Genomic DNA, 20,753 nt, shown 5'->3' on the forward strand with positions numbered 1-20,753 from the left:
TCCTATGTTCCAGTTTGTGCCCATTACCTCTTGTCCTGCCGCAGGGCACCACTGCAAAAAGCCTGGCTCCATCCTCTGCACACCCACCCTTGAAGTATTGATCAGCACTGATGAGATCCCCCCTCAGGCAGTTCTTCTCTAGGCTATAAAAGCCCCAAGTCCCTCAGCCTGGTTTTGTCCTTCTCTGCACCATGCCACAACCTATGCAGCTGTGGGCAAGTTATTCAAGCTGAGTGCAGGTAGTTTGAGCTTTCTGGGCCAAAAAGGAAATGTTCATTTCATTTCAGAGCAGATGGAGCCTCCTGTGCTTTAAATCACTGCTCTGACTACATGGCTGAGGAGTCAATTAAATTTATCTAAGAAAACGAAGAGAAGGACATGGCCAGGGCTGTGGGGAGAGCAGAGCTCTTGACTTCAGCAGCAGAGTGCACTTACACTGGGTCAGGTGTCATGCCAGACTGTAACTTAAGGACCTACAGGATCAAATTCTCTTCTAACCTGTACCTTGTACAATCACATCCCCCAAGGCTGCTCCATGGGGATGGATTTGACCCAGGGTGTTGAAGCTGATGAGTGGACAGTACTTGCTATCTACTGCTTCAGCAAATTTCAACCAGGGTACATGCAAAGGAATAACTCCATGCACCAGTACACCTTGGGGGTCAATCAGCTGGAAAGACATAAAAAGATGTAGGGGTCCTGGTGGACACTACATTGAGCAAGAGTTTCCACAGTGTCCCTGCAGCAAAGAAGACCAAGAGCATCCTGGGCTGCATCAGAGTAATAAGCAGGGCCAGGAATGTGATCTTCCCTTCTGTTCATCTTTTGGGAGATTGCATCTGGAGCAGTGTGCACCATTTTGGACTCTTCAGAGGAAGATTTACTGCAGGGAGATCAGTGGAGGTAGCTAGGTCAAGACAGGATGCAGGGGCTGAAGAAGATAGACAGCTTCAGCCTTAAAATACTGTCCCAAGCTACCTGATGATGTCTGTGTAAAATTAGAGCCACCATAAAACCCTGTGTTAAAAAAATAAAAAAAAAAAAGAGTTTCCAACTTTCTGAATTTTTATATTCAACTTCCTGGCCACAGCAAATCATCTTCTTGAAGACGGTAGAAATACAAAGTGTTTGAGGGAAGTTCTAGATCTGGATTTGACAGGGAAGGTCTAGATCTATGTTTGGCACACAGCCCCTTGAAGGCTAACTGCCTTGTGCCCCTCCACACATGATTCAGCTCTACGTGGCACATACCCAACTTCTGCATCAGGACAGGAGGACATCTGAGCTTGGCAGCCCTAGGAGCTGGGCAGATGGCCATAGGGACAGGAACACGCTGGGTTTGGACAGCACAGTCACCTGAATGAGGCCCCAGCACATCTCCAGGGAGATGCATCAATGCCCCACTGTGCTTCCCCTTTGGTTATTGTTGTACTGCTAAAGGCTCCAGCTTAGCCAGGCAAACCATTCCAGCATTCTCATTTGCTCCAAAGGTTTGGTGGACTTAAAGTTTCTTCCTGAAGCCTTCCATATTTGTGTGTTTCCACAGAAGAGGATAAAGATGCAGGTCAAACAGGCATCAACTGCTTGTACTGCAGAGTCTGCAACCATCTCCACCAACACAGGTCCCAGCTCACACATGTCCATGTGGGAATGATCTCACTGAGTTACTCTGGGCTGGAGTGGGGGAAATGCTTGAGTTCAGTGTCACAAGCCCTGTGAGGAGAGGCTGAGGGAGCTGGGGGTGTTTAGCCTGGAGAAGAGAAGGCTCAGGGGAGACCTCATTGCTGTCTACCACTACCTGAAGGGAGGTTGTAGCCAGGTGGGGGTTGTCTCTTCTCCCAGGCAACCAGCACCAGAATGAGGGAACACAGTCTCAAGCTGCGCCAGGGGAGGTTTAGGCTGGGGGTTAGGAGGAAGTTTTTCACAGAGAGAGAGATTGCCCTTTGGGATGGGCTGCCCAGGGAGGTGGTGGAGTCACCATCACTGGAGACATTCAAGAGAAGCCTGGATGGTGCCATGGTCTGGTTGATTGCTTAGTGCTGGGTGATCTGTTGGACTGGAGGATCTTGGAGGTCTCTTCCAACCCGGTTGATTCTGTGATTGACTTGTGACTGCCATAGCTGCTGGAGATCCTTGCTGAAATCCAACATGCAGGCAAGCCTTTGTGAATCCTTTCTGTCACAAGGTAAATGGCTGTTGGAGTTTCTGGGAAGCAGCATTGGGAAACTTCACTTTGAATCCATTAATATAGCATACACTTGGCTTGCAAAGGCTCAGTCTCTGGCACTTTGTAACTTCAGTCAACAAAGGACAAAAGAGCAACGTTTGGGGCAAAAGGTCTGACAGCAGAGTCAGTGGCAGTTTCTCAAGCACTTTGGACACCTCACACAAGTTACCAGGTAACAGACAAACGTTAAAAAAGAAAAAAAAAAAAAAAAAAAAAAAAGAAGAAAAGAGAAGGAAAAAAAAAAAGAAAATTCTGCTACTTTTGGAGGAGCAGACAACAGAACATTTTTTCCCCCCCATCTATAGGCTACCAGTTCAAACATCTGGCAAATCTCATAAAATGGTTTGGGTTGAAAGGGACCTTAAAGATCATCAGGTTCCAACCCCCTGCCATGGGCAGGACACCTCCCACCAGCCCAGGTTGCTCAAGGCCTCATCCAACCTGGCCTTGAACACCTCCAGGGAGGAGGCATCCACAACTTCCCTGGGCAACCTGTTCTAGTTTAAAAATCCAGTGTTTAAATGCAAAACAAGATCATGCAGAAAACATACCTGCAGACAGCACACACAAAACAGTCTGGGTGGTAGGTTTTGCCCAGTGCTGAGACCACTTCTCCCTCAATGAACTGATCACAACTGAAGCATCGTGTGCCATAGAGTCTCTGGTAGTCCAAAGTACAAATGTAGTCTCCCTGTCTCACAAAAAATCCTCCTTGAGCCAGGTCACATCCACAAGCTGCAGGAAGAGAAAAGGCAGACTCAGATGGCTGGAAAAGCAAAGCTCACTCTGAGAGGAATCTGATTTTTCACCCATGATCAGTTGTACCCCCAAACCCAACTATTTGTACAGCAAATGGCACCAGTGATGTATTTTGTACAGTGATTTGGTTTAGTCTGTGGAAAAATATTAACTCAGTGCAGAGAATGAAGTCTTTAGGAGTTAACACCCAGCACCATTAACAGCACAAAGGAAATGCATAAAGGACATAAACTTGCCAAACCCAGAGCATCAATGGTACAAAGAAATGCCTCTGACAGGTTACAATTGTCTGGTACTCCTCCAGGACATAACTGAAATACTGCTCCCTCTAAACACAGGGTCTGGTGTGCATGGCAACTGCTGCAGACTACCATGAGTTTACAAGATCACAGAATGGCAGAGGTTGGAAGAGTCCTCTGGAGATCAGAACCACAGAATGTTAGAGGTCATAAGGGACCTCCAGAAATCAAGTCCAACTCCCCTGCCAAAAGCAGGATCACCCAGGGTAGCCCACAAAGGAATGCATCCAGGCAGGGTTCTTCTGGTGCAATGCCCCTGCCAGAGCAGGTTCATGCAGAGCAAGTTGCACAGGATGGCATCCAGGTGGGTTTGGAATGACTCCAGAAATGGAGTATGTTTGAAGGCAACCACCAGATCTTTCTCTCCTAGGACAGGAAATCAGAATTATGTCACAGACCCACTTCTACCCAACACTTGTCATCCGAAAGGAGCATCTGGAGGCAGAGTTATTTAAAACCCAGAAACAGCTTCCAGCCATTGCTGGCGTTCATCTCAGTGAAACAAGAAAGGCTCTGCCAGCACAGCACTTGTGATAATGAAGAGACTAACCCTGGGTAACTCAGCTGCTTGCCTGGGTGTTACCCTGCACACCAAGGCAATGCCCTACCCTGAACAGGACCAGGCTGCAGGAGGAATTTTCAAGCAGTTAATAAATGTTTGTCTCTTCTTGTGGCACTGGGCAGCAAGCCAGTAACTGGCCATGCTGTGGGACCTGGGGTGGAAGACAGCCACAGTGTTTCTGAGGAGGGTACCTCAGGATGGCTGCTCTGACAACTCAGTAATTCCACTCATTAGGATGATTTCCAGTCACCTGCCACCAACATACCTCTCATAGCTCTGAGGGGTTCCTCTAATTGCTTACAAACAGGCTGCTTCTCCCCCCAGCCCAGTGTCTGTAGCAGCATCTGGGGCACTCTGGTTTGCACTGTGTGATTTCACAGTCAATCTAACTCCATAATTCTTTACTGCCTACAGCCTGTAAAAATAAATAGCAGCAATAGCAGCGATAGCAATTAATTAATGCACTCTAAGCATGCTGCTAGCCTGCTGTTGTATGTCATCAGTGTTCCATTTGCACTGCACCAAGAGCAAATGCAGCTCTATTTTCCTCCCTGCCAAATGAGCCTGCTGGATGTAGATTCATTTTTGGGCTGTGTCCTGAGAGACTCAGAGGATGCTACACTTGCTGTGTTGCTAACAGTAAAATGCCCTGGTCTTCTTGTGACCCAGTTCTGCTTTCAGCCTGCCAGACAATCAAGGGTTCTCCTTATCAAACTGCAACTGTATGTATAAACTCTATATTTTTTCTCCATTGCCCAGTCTAAGCAACGAGGCATGAACCAACACAGGAGAGAGAGGCAAAGACCTCAAAAATCGAAGACTGACTGAGAATGTTGTTAGGGAGAAAATAAGATCTCATCTTTCTCACAGCTAATAAAAGTTGTCTTCCTCAGCCCTGCAGCTTGATGTCCATTTCTAGCACTTTCCACTATCTCTGAGATGGATGCTGGTGGCTGACTCAAGATCCCAAGAAGGACAGATTGACATACTTCTCATCTAAACTACATGTCTGCATGCAGCACTGATGCAGGCTGGGAGCCCAATCTCCAAGAGCCCATGATTCAATCTGGAGCATTTCTCCTGGCCTGCAAAAGCAACCATCTGGCAAACTTCCACTGACTCCATCTCAGCCTGACCTGCAACTAATGTGAAGCAGTCTAAGCCCATTTCTAGAAGCTAACTGTCACTGTGATACTCCTCCTGTGATTTGTTCTGCTGCAGGTGAGCCCAAGTAGGCTTTTCATGAAACTTTCCCAGCTGGAAGTTTGCTGACCATGCAAAGTCTGCACAGGAATATCAGCTGGATATCAGCTCACCCAGAGCCTTGGACAATTTACACCTGAAACTTCTGTCTGTAGGTGAGGCAGCAGCAAGACAGGAGGCACCATGGATGGTACACAACGCACTCACTGCCCAGGCAGCACTGATTATGTCTGAGTCTTCCCAAGCAGATGTTTGTGAAACCAAGGATACTCCAGCCTGTCAGTCACTGACAGCATTTCAGTTGTACTAGCTGACAGGCAGCTACAATCTCAAGGCCTGGGATATCTCACACTTTGTTACAGTCCTGGGTAAACAAAAATAGGAATATGCAGCCCCAGGAAATCTGGGGCAGACCTTCTGGCCCCCTTCCCAGCTCCCAGTCAGGAACTGCAGGAAGGCAGGCAGGCCAGCCAGAGGAAAACCAGACCAGCATTCTGGAGTGGAAAAAATACTGTGGGGACAGAGCATATCCCTCTCACCACACTGCACCATGCACGTGCAGCATTGATAAAACCATGAAGGACACAGTGCAGAGGACACCCACGCAAAGCTCCCAGCCAGACTGCCCATCATACCCATAATAATGTCTCTGTGGAGAACACACTTCAAGGCAGGAGCACCCTTAAAGAGTCAGAAAGCTCTGTCAGACTGACAGAGCACTAATGACTCAGGTGTACTAATTAACATGAGGGGGAGTTTGGGGAGTTTCCTGTGCACTGTGTAACTTGACTCCTATAATTTACAGGATAATGCACATCCATTAATTCCTGCATTTCCATTTTCCACTTCCCTGCTGGAAAGTGGAATTTCCCAGTACCTACAAAAGCTCTCCTGTAGCATTAAGGGTGACATGGTCTAGTGGTGATGGAGGTGTGGGGCAGGAGACTGGACTTGGAGGTTTTTTTCCAACCTTAATGATTCTCTGAAATCCTCTGTGGGTGGCTGTTCCAAGCTACTGAAAGAACCCCCAGGAAAACTGGAAAAGTTGTCTGGTTTACACTGCTGTCTTCTTTTAAGCAATCAAGTTGGTTATTTAAAATTTACGAGCATGCTATAGATATTTAAGAAAGAGAGGAATGTGGTTTACAGCACCTTCAACCCAATAGTATCTTAAGTGTTTATGATAAAATACTGCTGTCATTTGCCAAATTAATTACATCAGCTTCCTTTTCTTTTCTAGGAAAAAAAAAAAAACTTGTAAAGCAACAACACTCAATATTTTTCAGATGATTTTTCATAATGATGCCTTGGGTGTCAGTTACAGGTTTGCAAATGAAGTGCTTGCTCTGACTAGGCACAGATGGTCTGGTGTTAATGAGTTGCAGCAAGGGGGAGGTGGAATAACACCACTGTGCCAGTGATGGATTTTAGGCAACAGCTCTCTCTGGGTCTCCACACAGGGTTCACACCACCTCAGTGCATGAAGACACCCACCAGCTACTCCAGCACACTGGCTGTGTCCCTGCTGTGTCCCCATGTGAAAGAGCATGGTACAGACACAAAGTCCCCCTGGCAAAAGGCATCTTTGCACTGACATTTCTTGAGTGGGGAAAAACGCTTTACCCTAGGAAGAGAACTTGAGCAACTCAAAAGAACTACAGGCTCTTCACAGGTGGGATGTTATCTAGTGTGGGCTGAAATGATGGTCTTTATATGAATTACATCTTTACTGCCTGTAAAGCTTTCATTACCATCTAGAATTTTAATAGATGCCAGGCATGATTTTCTAAATCCACTCAGTTTTGTCCCAGTTCTACTTTGATTTTGACCATGCTGAGTTGTATTCCTCTCCATTCACTGGTGTCTGCCTAAATCTACCTCTGCATTCCCAGTATGGTTAAGCACCTCTTCCTGGCATCCCTCTCTTCCCAGTGAGGAACCAGCCCCTTGGAATGCAAACATCTCCTGCATATGGCTGTATCTGCAGTTTGGATCATCCTCCAGAAATCTCAGCAATTACTGCTTTGAAAAACCCCTCCATGATTTTGCCTTCTAGCGTAACTTCTCAGCCTCTTGACTAAAAGGATGTAAATAAGGAAAAAAGAAAGGCAATGAAAAGACTAAAGAAAAATACCATTAATGAGACAACAAAGAGGGATGAAATGTTGAAATGTATGCCAGGAAGCAAAAGCTTTCACTAAGGTGCTGATGTGATCAGTTAGGACCAAAACATGAGAGGCTGCAGAAAATTCTTTATGAATACAAAGTATGGTTGCAGCAAGAATGTGATCCAACCAACCAAACCAAATTAATCATTACTTAATGACTGTGAGAGTTTACACTAACTGAGCAAAATTGTTTTCATGCTTTCATTACTGAGTTGCCTTTAGAAAGTTAGCGATGAATTATTTTTAACGTTGAAGTTTAAAAACCCCCAAACCACAATGCAGAACATTAGATGACTTTAGCACAGGCAAAGGTGGTTATTATCATTATTAATTATGATGACTAATTTAAGGGTTTTTTATTTCAGTGAAATAAAATATGAAATTAATGTGCCATTGACGAGCAAGCCCCAAACCTACCACACTGTCCTAGCAAGGCTCTCTTTTGCCAGCCGTATAGAGTTAATATGATCTGGGACTGCGAACTCCTGAGGTACTCAGGAAGCAATGGGAACATTGCTGGGAGTGCCTGATGAACAAGAGCCTCCACTCTCATCCCCAGTGCCTAAGATACCACAGATGCCATCAGCCACTACTGCCTGGCCATAAATTGGGACTCAGAAACCTTACTAGTGAGCTTCTCGTAAGTGACTCGCACCGCGAAACGTGAGACCCTGCGGCTGTGCTCCAACGCCAGTCCCTCAGATTACTCAGCGGAGCTTCCAGCATATTTATATCCTAGCAGAGGCATCTGATCTAACAAATCACTTCTATTTCCAACCTAGTTGGTGTTTTTAACCTTTTCACCTAATATTCTGTCTTAGTCCTTCCCGTTAATCAGTCTCAAACGCTGGCTCTTAGGACCAGGAGCCCAGCTCAAAGCTGAATCACAGAAACATCCAGGTTGGAAAAGACCCTCAGGATCACCAAGTCCAACCCAGAACCCTACTCTTCAAAGTTCACCCCCTAAACTATATCCCCATAGTTCACCCCCTAAACCATATCCCCAAGCACTACATCCAAACCACCTCTAAATACCTCCAGGGTTGGTGACTCCACCACCTCCCTGGGCAGCACATTCCAGTCCCTGACCACTCGCTCTGAATTTTTTTTTTCCTAATGCCCAGCCTACACCTACCCAGCTGCAGCTTGAGGCCATTCCCTCTTGTTCTATTACTGATTATCTGTGAGAAGAGACCAGCACCAGCCTCTCCACAACCTCCTTCAAGTAGTTGTAGACAGCAATGAGGTCTCCCCTCAGTCTCCTCTTTTCCAAACTAACCACCCCCAGATCCCTCAGTTGCTCCTCACCAGATTTATTCTCCAGGCCCTTCACAGCTTTGTTGCCCTCCTCTGCCGTGGCTGCAGCACCTCCACATCTCTCCTGTACTGAGGTGCCCAAAACTGGACACAACACCCAAGGTGTGGCCTCACCAGAGCTCAGTACAAGGGGACAATCCCCTCCCTACACCTGCTGGACACAGCATCTCTGATACAAGCCAGGATGCCATCGGCTTTCTTGGCCACCTGGGCACACTGCTGGCTCATATTCAGTTGCCTGTCAATTAGAACCCCCAGGTCCCTTTCTGCCAGGCAGCTCTTCAGCCACACTAAAGATGTGCTATGTTCTAATGCACGTTGTGCTGCCTGGCACAGGACTGAGTGCAGGCTTAGAGGTCATCTAAAAAACTAAAAAAAATATTTGAATGTAGTCCCTGAGGCAAAACAAGCCATGGTAGCATGGAAGACAGCATGTGCTGCATCCACAGCTAGGCAGCAGTCCAGGGAATTCTCATTAGGGGTACATAGTGAAGCTGCCATAGCACAGTGGTCAGGAGTTTAGATCTGTGGCTTGGGCTGCAAGCTTACTTCATTTCATCAAGGCCAAAAATCAGTAAAGGACAAAGCTGTGAGTTAGGGGTCTTCTGACATGAGCAGTCTCCTACAAAGAATAGCTTTTTGCAGGTTTGCATAGATTTTCCCATTTTACTGCAGGAATTCTGCATGCAAGTAGATCTGTGAATGCGCTACAGGCTCTCCAGTATTTGCTCTGCTAGAGTGACTGTAAAATACTAAAATGCACTTTCTGCTGCTATACGAAGCTATAGATAGGAATGACATTACCCAGACACCCTAGAAACACTGGGCTTTGAGTCCCAATCCCAGGATTTCCTGGATACTCTACTGGACATAGATTAATGCTACTTTGGAAATGCCAGGACACTACAGAAAAAACCCACACTTGACAAACACTCCTGAAACAAGGTGATTTCTGTCTTTATGGAAGATTAAAAAGAGGCTCCCTAGGATGATATAATCACAGCACTTACATCTCTCCTGTCTACAGTTCTGCATCCTTCTGTGCCTCCACTGGATCACTAAATTACACTGCTGTAATCAAGTTTTTGCCTAACACCACACTCTGTGTGAGAAGCAGTCCTGACCTGACAGATGCCTCAGAATGAACTAGACAACACAGTTGTTTTCAATCTGATAGTCAGAGTCATCAATATTTTATCACCTTTTGCCATTCTCCTTTAATACATTTCAGCAGCAAGAAACAAGGAGAGAATTCACAACCACAGGAACCAAGGCCAATGTGTCAATAGTGGATCACCAGACACCAACCTGGAGCAAACAGAGCAGTTCCCCCCCAGAATGGAAGAGCACAGAGTCACCTGGGATTCAAGTATCACACTCCAACACACAACAGTCTGAACAGCCATGGCCATGGCCCAGCCCAGGGCATGCTCTAGAAAGCTGAGAGAGGAATAACCTCTGAATTCCTTTGTGAATGTTAATTCTCTCCTAACCTTGTGTGTGTTCCACTGCACTTCTCCCAAGCTGGCCCTCCTCAGGCCCCAGCTCCGTAGTATATGCTCCACAGGTTTATACCCACTCCAAACACACTCCACTTGGAGGATTTATGGTGTTTACAATCTTACAGTAAGTAGCCATAAAGCTTACAGCAAATCCTTTCAGGCATGGAGTGGGTTGTAAAACACGCCTGGGGGGTTTGCAGGACCATGAAGCTCATGGCTCCTCAGGAGCAGCTGCCACAAACACTTACCTTTGCAAACAAAGCACTTAATATGGAAGTATTTGTTCTGAACTCTCAAAACTTCTCCTTTGCATGGGTTCCCACAGTTATGGCAGAGAATTGCAGTGCTTGATGGCTTCTCCAGCTGGCTGTGCACAGCCTGTGATTGTGAAACTGCAAGAGAACAGAAAAAAAGGAGAGCATCAGAAAACAGCCATCAGATGAATCTTCTGTAACACCTCGAAACAATCATAGAATCAGTCAGGGGTGGAAGGGACCTCAAGGATCATCCAGTTCCAACCCCCCCTGCCATGGGCAGGGACACCTCACACTACATCAGGCTGGCCAGAGCCTCATCCAGCCTGGCCTTAAAAACCTCCAGGGATGAGGCTTCAACCACCTCCCTGGACAACCCATTCCAGGCTCTCACCACTCTCATGGTGAAGAACTTCTTCCTCACATCCAGTCTGAATCTCCCCACTTCCAGCTTTGTTCCATTCCCCCCAGTCCTATCACTACCTGATATCCCAAAAAGTCCCTCCCCAGCTTTCTTGTAGCCCCCTTCAGATACTGGAAGGCCACAATGAGGTCTCCTCAGAGCCTTCTCTTCTCCAGACTGAACAGCCCCAACTCTCTCAGTCTGTCCTCATACAGACAATTATCACCTGGGAGAAAACAGGTCAAGCAGATAAAACTGTTGGAACTTCTGGTGTTGGCCAGCACAGGACAAAAGATTAGCTACAGGAGCTGAGCCAAGCTTCTAATTTCATAGCTTTGGAAGTGCACATCTACAGCATTTCAATCATAATTCAGGATTGCTGAGAGAGGAAAGGACCCACATCAGCAAGTCCTGAGAGCCTGTGTCTGGCTGCCACAAAATGCTTTGTCACATTTTCTCCTCAAGAAGTCAAAGACTATAGATTAAACCTCTTGGTTTTATCCAAAATACCTTTAATGGGATTTAGTGACTATAACCCTGCAAGCTACTGATCTTTAAGGCTCGAGGTGAGAGCTTTTTGAACTGATGTTAAGATAGAAACACACTTCTGTAGATGTTGTGAGCTCACAGTCCCCAAAACCTTGACAGCTCTGTACACACCACGTCCCTTCTGATCACCAAGCAAAGGCAAGCACAAATCCCAGGATTTCCAGAGATCAGGATTATCTAAGGAAGTCAAATATTAAGGGAATTAAAAACTTGCTGCCATCTTGTGATGTAAATCAGAAATTGCATTTATTGGGTTGGTGCCACCAGCTGGCACCCCACTGTGTGCTGTGGAACAGGTGAGGTGTGACCTTATTCTTGCAGTTCTGCTGCAGTGCTTGCATCAATTTTTTTATTACAGAGCACTTAGGTGTCTGGGGAGCAAACATCAAGGCAGTTAATGGTAAAGGGACTCTACTATAACACAACAGGCTTGGCCTTCTCCTTGTGTGAAGAACTAATAACAGGAAAACACAGTGAGCACTTGTCCTGGTGTTAAGTAAAGGACAAATTGAATGAACATTCTTCTGTGATGTGCTGTGCTTATTTCCAAGGCTGGAAAATACAGCATGTCAGGGATGGTACAGAGAGGCAGTGAGCTCCTCAGTTCAGGAAGGACAAGGAACTACTGGAGAGAGAGTTCAGTGCAGAGCCACTAAGATGCTGAGGGGATTGCAGCATCCACCTTGTGAGGAGAGGCTGAGAGAACTGGGGCTGGTTAGCCTGGAGAGGAGCAGACTTAGAAGGGATCTCACCAATGCTGGTCAACAGTTAATGGGTGTCAGGCAGATGGAGCCAGATTTCTTAATGGTGCCCAGGGACAGGACAAGGGGTAGAGAACACAAACTGGAATACAGGAGGTTCCACATAAACACGCAGAAAAACTTCTCTACTTGGAGGGTGGCAGAGCTCAAGAACAGGCTGCCCAGAATGGTTGTGGAGTCTCAATCTCTGCAGGCATTCAAAACCTGCCTGGATGTGTTCCTGGGTGATTTATTCTGGGTGACCCTGCACTAGCAGGGGGGTCAGACTGGATGGTCTCCAAGGTCCTTTCCAACCCCTACCATTCTGTGATGGCACTGTCAATTTGAGCACAGGGTAACATGTGTCATCCACTTCCTGTTCTCTCGTTTCTGACCTGGCTGCTCTTCCTCAACTATTCCAATCCCTTCCCCCTCACCAGAACCTTGTGGTGGTACTTAGAAGACTTTTCCACATCCCCTGACTTAAGGGAGCAAGCATTTCAGTGAGATGCTGAGCCTCTGCTTCTAGGGCTCAGAAACTCCTGGTCTTCTAGAGGAGTTTCTGCAAGTCTGGCCCAAACTGGTACCCTCTACTCCTGCATGCAAGGTGTCTGCTCCTTTTTTGCCAAGGAGATACATGGGATAGAGCTGCCCATGGCATTAATTATTCACCACCCATTAGCATTCTGCCTTGTCTGCTGACACTATACATCCTGGGATTGTCCAAAAAGTCCTGTTGAAGGCAACATGAGCTCTGGAGCTATTCCTGAAGCCCTGGTTATAATTAAGGACATCTCCAACAAAAACAACACAGCACCACAGGCAGTTCGAAGTTTGTAGAAAGGCAGATGCCCAAATTTACAGAGAGTAAATAGTGTGCATGGGTCAAGCTCCCATGAGGAGCTGACTTAATCCTCAAAAGAAAACGCAGGAAACTCTGAACTTTGCAACACTTAACTTTTGACACGAGAACTTCTCTGTACTGTAACCTGCCCAAAACAAACTACCCACCCTCAAAGAGAATCAACCCTGTATGAACCTGAAGCAGAGCATTTTCCTCAGCCACTTCATCAAGTAGCTGCTCAGTGTTTGTTACTAAGGGAAAAGAGGGTTTGTCCTCTCCAGAACTATTAACAATAATCAAATTTGGAGGATTTAATTCAGGCAAGACTTGACTTAGAAAGAGCTGACTACACCCAGAACACTTCGGCCTAAAAAAAGTTCTATTTGAAAGATAAAATTCGGGCTTAGATTGATTAAACACTGCCACACTCAACTCTTCCCATGGCTGAGGCTTTTGGAACAGCATCTTTCCAGAGCTGTTAGTGCCTGGCTGGTGTGGTGACACACACACAGCCCTGATCTCATGCCACAGAGTGTCCCCCAGGCAGGGCTGGTCAAGAAGTGTCAGGCACAGCCAGAGCATGTGCTGGTGGGACTCAGATGTCCTGAGAGCCTCAAGGGCAGCCCTCCATGCCAGACAGAGCCCCTTTCCCTAAAGTAAAAATGCTGTCACATTTCCAGGGAAAACTTCCTTTTCCTGTTTTTTTTCTTGCACCTGGGAGATGAATCTGCAATTAGTGCAATTTGCAATTGTTGCTGCCTTTTTTTTTTTTTTTAATTGTGAAAATTGTTGGAAACTGAAGAATAGGATAGGATACAACATGTTGTTTCTCAGTGCTAAAAACCATAGCACCTTGGATTTGGAAGCACTGGGAGCAAAGGCTGAAAGTCTGGCAGAAGTGGATCAACATCCACTGAATCCACCAAAATCCCAATTTGTGATCCAAACCCCTCCCTTTGTGTAAGCACAGCTCCTAAAGCCTTGCTAGCCTCAATAGGATTTAACAGCAGTGGGGACTAGGATGAGGACAGGATTTGGCTGAGACAGGAGTGTTTTGGAAGCAGCACAAGACAAGCTGATGGCAGTGGCAGAAGGGAGAAGATTAGTGAGAACCTGGTCATGCTGTACTCCAGAGTCTGGGATGGAAAATGTCACCTTCCCTCTGCTGTGAGCAAACTGCTGGGGGAAATCAAACCCTTGGCAAAAGATCCTGTCTGGGATCAGTCTACACAGAGGATGACAAACCCTTTTGCCATCAGGCTCTGCGACAGCCAAATAAGACAAATCATTAAGGTAGATCACAGACATGGTGAAGAGACATATGGTCAGAAACTGCAGAGCTCACATGCCTGAGGCTTTTTCCACTTTGGGGTGTTTTGGTTTAACTCAGCACTAAGGACCCACAGAAGCCATTACTGAGCACTATCGTGGATGGAGAGTGCTGAACCAGAGCCCAAAGGCAAACCCAAAAGGCTTGGGGGAATGGTCACCTCTCCTGTTCTTTTTGTGGGCTGGTTTGGTTTTTTTCATCCCACTCCGGAGGATGAGTTGAAAAAGTGCAAGCCTTCCCTTTCAGGCTTATACAAATGTAATTTCATTTGCCTCCAAAAGCAGCCCTCCATCAGCAGAAAAGCTACATCCATTTTCTTCAGCAACAGTCAGCACTACTGGCTCCTCTATAAATTCACCAGAACATTCCTTCTTCATGACCCATTACATTCACTTCATGATATGGAGACAAATTTGTTTGAGGAAGAAAAAGAACTTAGACATTAACATCTACAGGAACATCAATATCCCTAGGATCAGGTGATAGAACCAGAGGAAACAGCGTGAAATTGTGCCAGGGGAGGTTTAAGTTGGACATTAGGAAATATTCTTTGCTGCAAGAGTGGTCAGGGATTGGAACAGGCTGCCGAGGGAGGTGGTGGAGTCATCATCCCTAGAGGTGTTAAAGAAACATATGAGCATGGCACTGTGGTTTAATGGCCATGATGGTGCTGGGTTGATGGTTGGACTCAATGATCTTAGAGTGCTTTTCTAACCAAACAATTCTATGACCTACAATCAGTATCTACAATTAGCAATATCAGCTGCTAAGTTCATAATAACATGCCTTTTTTTTTTTAACTCCCAAAGGCAAAGGCCACATTCCAACTCTGAACCCAAACTGCACAGCTCTGCTAGCAGTGATTTTTCTGCATGAAAGAATTAGCAGAAAACTCTCTCTGTGCTGCTGCTGAAACCTTTCATCTCCATAGCTAGAGGTGGTTACTGCAGAACAAAATACACCAGCACGAGACCCAAATGCCCTTTGCTCACTAAGCCTTTGAGGAACAAGGCAGAAATGTTGATTGATGAAATGCTGCTATCAAGTGATTTGGGGAGGGTGTGGCTCACAGCATCCCAGAGGGGAATTAAATTTGCAATTTTCTCTGAGCAGGATTAAAGGAGAAGCAGATGAGTGCAGCAGCACCCAACCAGAATTAGAGACGGGAGCTCAAGCTGCTTGTTTTTGCCAAACCTTTCTTGTGTCGCTTCAGTCGAAACATTCAGGGCTGGATTTCAAAACAGCCAGTTGAAAGCTAAAAAAACAAGCATTTAAGTGCCTCTAAATATCTGGTGAAGCATTATTTCTTGGTTGATGCACAAAGGTGGCCCCTGCTCCCTCCCTGCCTTCTGTCTGTGTAAAATAGAGTGACTGGGAGTGCTTCCAGAGTGCTGGTGTGGGGGTCAGGGTAATAAAACACAGTAGTGTGGTGATCTCTCTCCTGTTCAGGGAATTGCTTTAGAAAAGGAGGTTGCCTTTGGTTTTTCATAAGAACTGGAGATTCAGTATGGAGCCTTGTGGAGACCTGAGACCTTGATGGTCCTTGCACAGAAAGAATGAAAAAAAAAGCAATAGTTAAAAAGGGGACTCCATGAGCTTTCCCCATTCAGCCTTCCAAATCATGCTCAGCAGAAGGGGAAAAAAAAAAAAAAGAAAAAAAAATCAGCTCCCCATCCCTAGCCCTGCCTGGCCATGCACCCTGGTGGTCCAGGCAGCAGGGTAGGAGGGAGCACATGTGCCCAAATGGACAGGCACCAAACCTGCCAGAGCAGCAGAGGCGTTAGATGTTGTGCAACAGCTTGTGAGGTACCTCATGGTAACCTGGTTTGCCATATTTCACAATCAGCAGCTTATGTTAAAAGCAGTTCCCAGCCTTGTCATCACACCCCAACACCTTTTTCTTCCATGCATCTCACAACAAAGGAGAAGGTGCCAAGGATAAAGGGGAAGCTAACCAAGTTTTGCTTTGAATGCCCATATTGTGCCACCCCTTAAGCCCTCCAGCTGCCCAGGGATGAACTGTCCCCACAGCAGTGCACAAGAACTCACTTTCCCAGCTGGGCTTCTCTGCATCAGCTGGGTCCAGCTGCAGAAATGCTCTACTGCTCTTTCCAAGCCCTCTGCTGTGGCTCCTACAGCAAAGCACAATTAGTGCCTCTCTAGCTCCTACACCACAAGACAGGCAATTCAGCAAATTCAGTATAACTTTATATCAGTTGGTCTCTGTGTAACTGAATTCATTCACATGGTCCAAAACTCAAACAGAACATGGTTCAGGAGCTGTGTTCTTTTCTAAGATGCCCTCCTGCTTGTGCTGCTTACAAACAGCTGCTTTTACAGTGCCCTTCCACTGGCACTGGAGGAAGGATTGTATGCCTTTCCCAGCACTACCTATGGATTGTAATCAAAACAAAAACCTGTAGCTGATCCAGGACAGCAGGCAGCACAGCTGAAGAAACCTCTCTTTTCCTTGCTAATTACAGAGTTTATGGGATCAGAGGTGAAGGAGAGGTGGTATCCAGCAGATCATGATTACAACCACATGCATATGAGATGCAGCACAGCTCAAGCACTCAGCGCTCATCAGCTCCAAACCTTACCATATGCTCAGTGCAAAATTCAGATCACATAAACCAGCCCAGCAGGAGCTAACCTCCTGCCCTCATTATTAGAAGAAAATATTTACCAAATCCAAAGGCAGGCAGTAAAAAAAAGAAAAAAAAAATCTCTGCTGACTTTTAGGAACTGCAGCACTGTAAAAGCTATTTTTTGTGTGAGTTTAACAAGATCACACCGAGAAAGGATCTAGGAACAGCACTCAAAATATCTGCACCAAGCAATTGGTGGTTTTGCCATTACAAGCCAATACAAACTATCATCAACTGAAATGAACTAAAACCAGGGAAGCTGTCAAACTGAGCTGTCAAAAAAGTGCCAGCATCATTGTCATTTCCCAGCCATCACTCATGTAATTAAAACAATAGGAAGCATGATTTCAAAGCCACTGTTTCACCACCTTCCTGCACTCTGCAGCCTTTCCACATCACACAGGATAATCATTCCCACGGCAGGATCAGCTCTGGCTGATAAAAAGAAGTCATTTCAGGCTCTCCACAACTTGGAGTCACCTCACTGTACCTGTATCTTCCGGCATTCCCACGTTAATTCCCTTGGAGAGAGGCAGTGCCAGCAGCCGCAGCGTGGCTGGCCGGTGGCTGAGGCTCTGTGGCGGAGCTGCAGCAGCCTGCGGTCACCCCAGCACCAACGTGCCCAGGGGTCAGATGACTCCTGCAGCACCCACGCACAGCCTGGAGAGCAGCCAACACCTCGCTGCTGCCACCATGTAAAAATAGCATCCTGCAGAAGCCTGAAGATTGTCTTCTCCATGGGCTAGGCCACCCTTGGCAGGGGCCTGGGAGGGACTGGGCACAGGACATGTTTGCATCAAGAGATGCCACCTGCCATAGCTACCGCAGGGTGGGGGTGGGGGAAGGCTTAAAGGAGGAAAACCTGCAAACTGCCTGGCCACAAGTTACAAAGAGAGGCTGAGGTAGCTGAAAAGCCTCCTTGAGGCATCCAGCTCAGTTCAGGCGGTCCCTTCCCCTGGTGCAGGAGGGCACAGCACTGATGCTGGGGGAGATGCTGCAAGCTTGTCTCTCTCCTGAAGGTGGTCAGCAAGATATCTGGTGGCCAAAAATCTCTCTCCTGATTGCTCCTGTGGAGTTGGACTGGAATAACAGTGATGTGTTGAGCTATTTAAAGCAATACTTGCTTGCCCACTTATCATGCGAATACTCCATGAGGATTAAAATTGGAAGCTCTTACTTGCTGTGGACTAAATCCGTATGAAGCTAATAATGTGGCTTGTGCTTTGGAAAGGGGACTGCTGGCTTGGAGAACAAACTGGCTAAGCATGGAGTAAAGTGCTGTGACAGGAATAGTTTGCACCTCCCTTTTTCACAGCACAAATGAGGTTTTTTTTCCCTGCAAGCTCCACAGAAGCCAAAATACTCTCCTCTCTCCAAAGCTCCCCATCCTTTACTCGCTCGTTGCCTACTTGGTTACAAAGCAACAAAACCCCAGCTCTTCCTCTCCTTCAGCAAACAGGAACTGCTCAGGGTGTAAATGTGAAAACAGCTCTCCACAGCTTCTGAAGCTGCTGAGGGAGGGCTGTGAAAGCAACACTGTTTGTGTAGCACCACGCACAAAGCACACAAGTTCACTCCACTGTGCAGGCTGAAGCATGGTTTGCACTGAATGACACTACAATCTACTGAGCTGATCCAATCTGTCTCCTGAAGGGTGAGTCTCCATTAACCTCACCAGTCAATGACAAACCACCTCACAGAAAGGTCAAAACCTTCCAGTCTCCATCAAAGAACAAACTATTGTGTGGATGGAATCCCCATCCCTGGAGGTGTTTCTAAGAGGCAGAGATGCGGTGCTGAGGGACATGGTTGAGCATCAGCTTTGGTAGAATTAGAGTCAGATAATGTGCTCTGGAAATCCCTTCCAACCCCTACCATTCTATGTGGTCCATAATTTCCAATTGCCCCTGGATGACACAGCCTGAGACCCAGAGAGTAGATCTGAAGATCCCAAGGTTCTGCACATTGAATCAGAACTCTGAGTGATTCCATTTAATTCTTACACATGCACTGCCTTGCAGCAGAGGACTTCTGGCATTAAACCCAATGGAATATTTTATTTTGTTTAATGCTGTTGTGATGTCTGTGTGAGGCCAAACCTATCCCTGCACTCTTCTGGATCACCATCAGCCTCCCTGGCTGAGCTCTCCGGGATCTGCCCTACTTACTTTTTCCCAGCAGCGACTTCAGCTTGGCAGGAAGGCAGAAGGCACTTGGCTAAGCAGCAATGTGCTGAAGGAACATCAATTAACAGGCAGGAAAAGTGAAAGCCCTTTCACTCTTGCACAGCCTTTCCCTCTGCTCACCAGGCTGTCTCCTTTTCACAGCCACATTTTGACATGAAGTGATCAAAATGTACACTAATTTGTATTTACAATTCCAGGGTGCAACTCCTGTGCCTCCCCTGCAGTCTCATGGCTTAGCTACAGCACAGGAAAAAAAAAAATCATGCCCAGAAAGCTCAGAGGGATTGGATGGTGCTGCTGTGGAACTCCAGGACTGCCCACAGGTTCCATGGGTACACAGTCCAAGACTATTGCCCTTCATTAGTATGATGGACTGACTCGAGGGAGCGTGACAAGAGACAGCAGTGACGGCAGCACGGCGACACAGCTCCGCCACCGCCTGCTGCCAAGCACCCAGAAAGCAGAAAGGCTTTAACCTGGTTTCTCACATCAGCAGCAGCCAAGCACCTGTAAGTCCCATTTTGGAAGGTCACAGCAGTACAGTGCCCATGTTATTGAAAAGGATGACGCACTTGGCTCCTCTCACAGCTTCGAAGGAAGCTCTGGTAGCCACAGCGCTGATGTGGTGGATAGAAAATTCTCCCCAGCGTTAAATTGCCAGACCAGCTCAGGTTAGAAGCAAAGGAAGCTGTATTTACAAGCAAAACTACAATCTAGAACTGAAATGCAATGAGGATGTACAAAATATACAATATTTACACATATTTACAGGTATCTGCAATTTATAAACAGCACAAAACCAGGGGAGCTAATAGCTTCTCCTTCCCTACTCCCCTCCTTGCCTCCCTGGACACAAAAGGACAAGAGAAAGAGCAGAGAACTGTTATTTAGGATACTCAGCCAAAACGAAGAACACAGCCAAGGTCAGCAAAGCCAAGCAGAAGCAAGTTAGTGTCTCCCAGAGCGAGGAAGCCAGAAAGAAAGTTTACAGATCTAAATTTTATGGAAGATATCCATCCCATGGGATTGTTCAGAACTTATCATTATTTTCCACCCAATAATGATTTATTTACATTCTACCACTTTCTGTTCAAGATCTGTGGAAATTTTTTATAGGCATAGCCTGAAACTACCACAACTTCCCTTTTCCATCCTCTGTTTCAGGTTTTTATCACCCAGGTCAATGCCTTCACTGATGTCTTTGCAGACAGCAGCCAGACAGCTTAGCAATGAATGTAGGCCACGCTGAAATGGATTAGCTGGCTGCAAATGCTTCACAGCCCATGGTACCCTTGGTTGTAAATGGCATTTTAAAAAGATTTCTGGTCTGTTCCTAATTAACTCATGTTTTGGGGTTTTTTTGTCCTGTACTTGCTTCTCTCTTCCCACTAAAAGTTAATGTCAATAGTAACTGAAGGCAATGGCATATGGTCTAATCCTGATCCTTTCTCCCATGATACAGCACCTCATCAGATTCATTTGAGTTGCTCCATAGCCTGTCTTTAGAGATGTTGGTAGGCAAGGAAGCACACAGATGTTTTTCTTCATTATAAAATATGCAGTGCTTTCCTATCAAGAAGATAGAGATAAAAAGAGATAAAAAAAACAGAGCTGAAACCACACCTGAGATTCAGGGACTCCACAATATACTCTGTACCTGCTTGCATACAGCAGGGCTCATGCTGCTTGGAATCTGCATATTGGTTTCACAGAATCAACCAGGTTGGAAGAGACCTCCAAGATCAATCACCCAACCCTAACT

General features: G+C 46.3%; 1 protein-coding gene across 1 annotated transcript in view; it reads right to left on the reverse strand.

The window, feature by feature from the left end:
• ABLIM2 (actin binding LIM protein family member 2) overlaps positions 1 to 17,311 on the reverse strand; it is a 92,706-nt gene extending 75,395 nt beyond the window's left edge. The window contains exons 1-3 of the mRNA XM_054391421.1: positions 17,296 to 17,311; positions 10,286 to 10,429; positions 2,779 to 2,962 (exon numbers count right to left, since the gene is read on the reverse strand). Of these exons, the coding sequence (XP_054247396.1) occupies positions 2,779 to 2,962; positions 10,286 to 10,429; positions 17,296 to 17,311 (344 nt within the window). The remainder of the gene's footprint in view (positions 1 to 2,778; positions 2,963 to 10,285; positions 10,430 to 17,295) is intronic.
• Between the last annotated feature and the right edge of the window lie 3,442 nt (positions 17,312 to 20,753).

The sequence above is a fragment of the Indicator indicator genome, chromosome 23, assembly GCF_027791375.1.
Source record: "Indicator indicator isolate 239-I01 chromosome 23, UM_Iind_1.1, whole genome shotgun sequence".
Classification (NCBI taxonomy): domain Eukaryota; kingdom Metazoa; phylum Chordata; class Aves; order Piciformes; family Indicatoridae; genus Indicator; species Indicator indicator.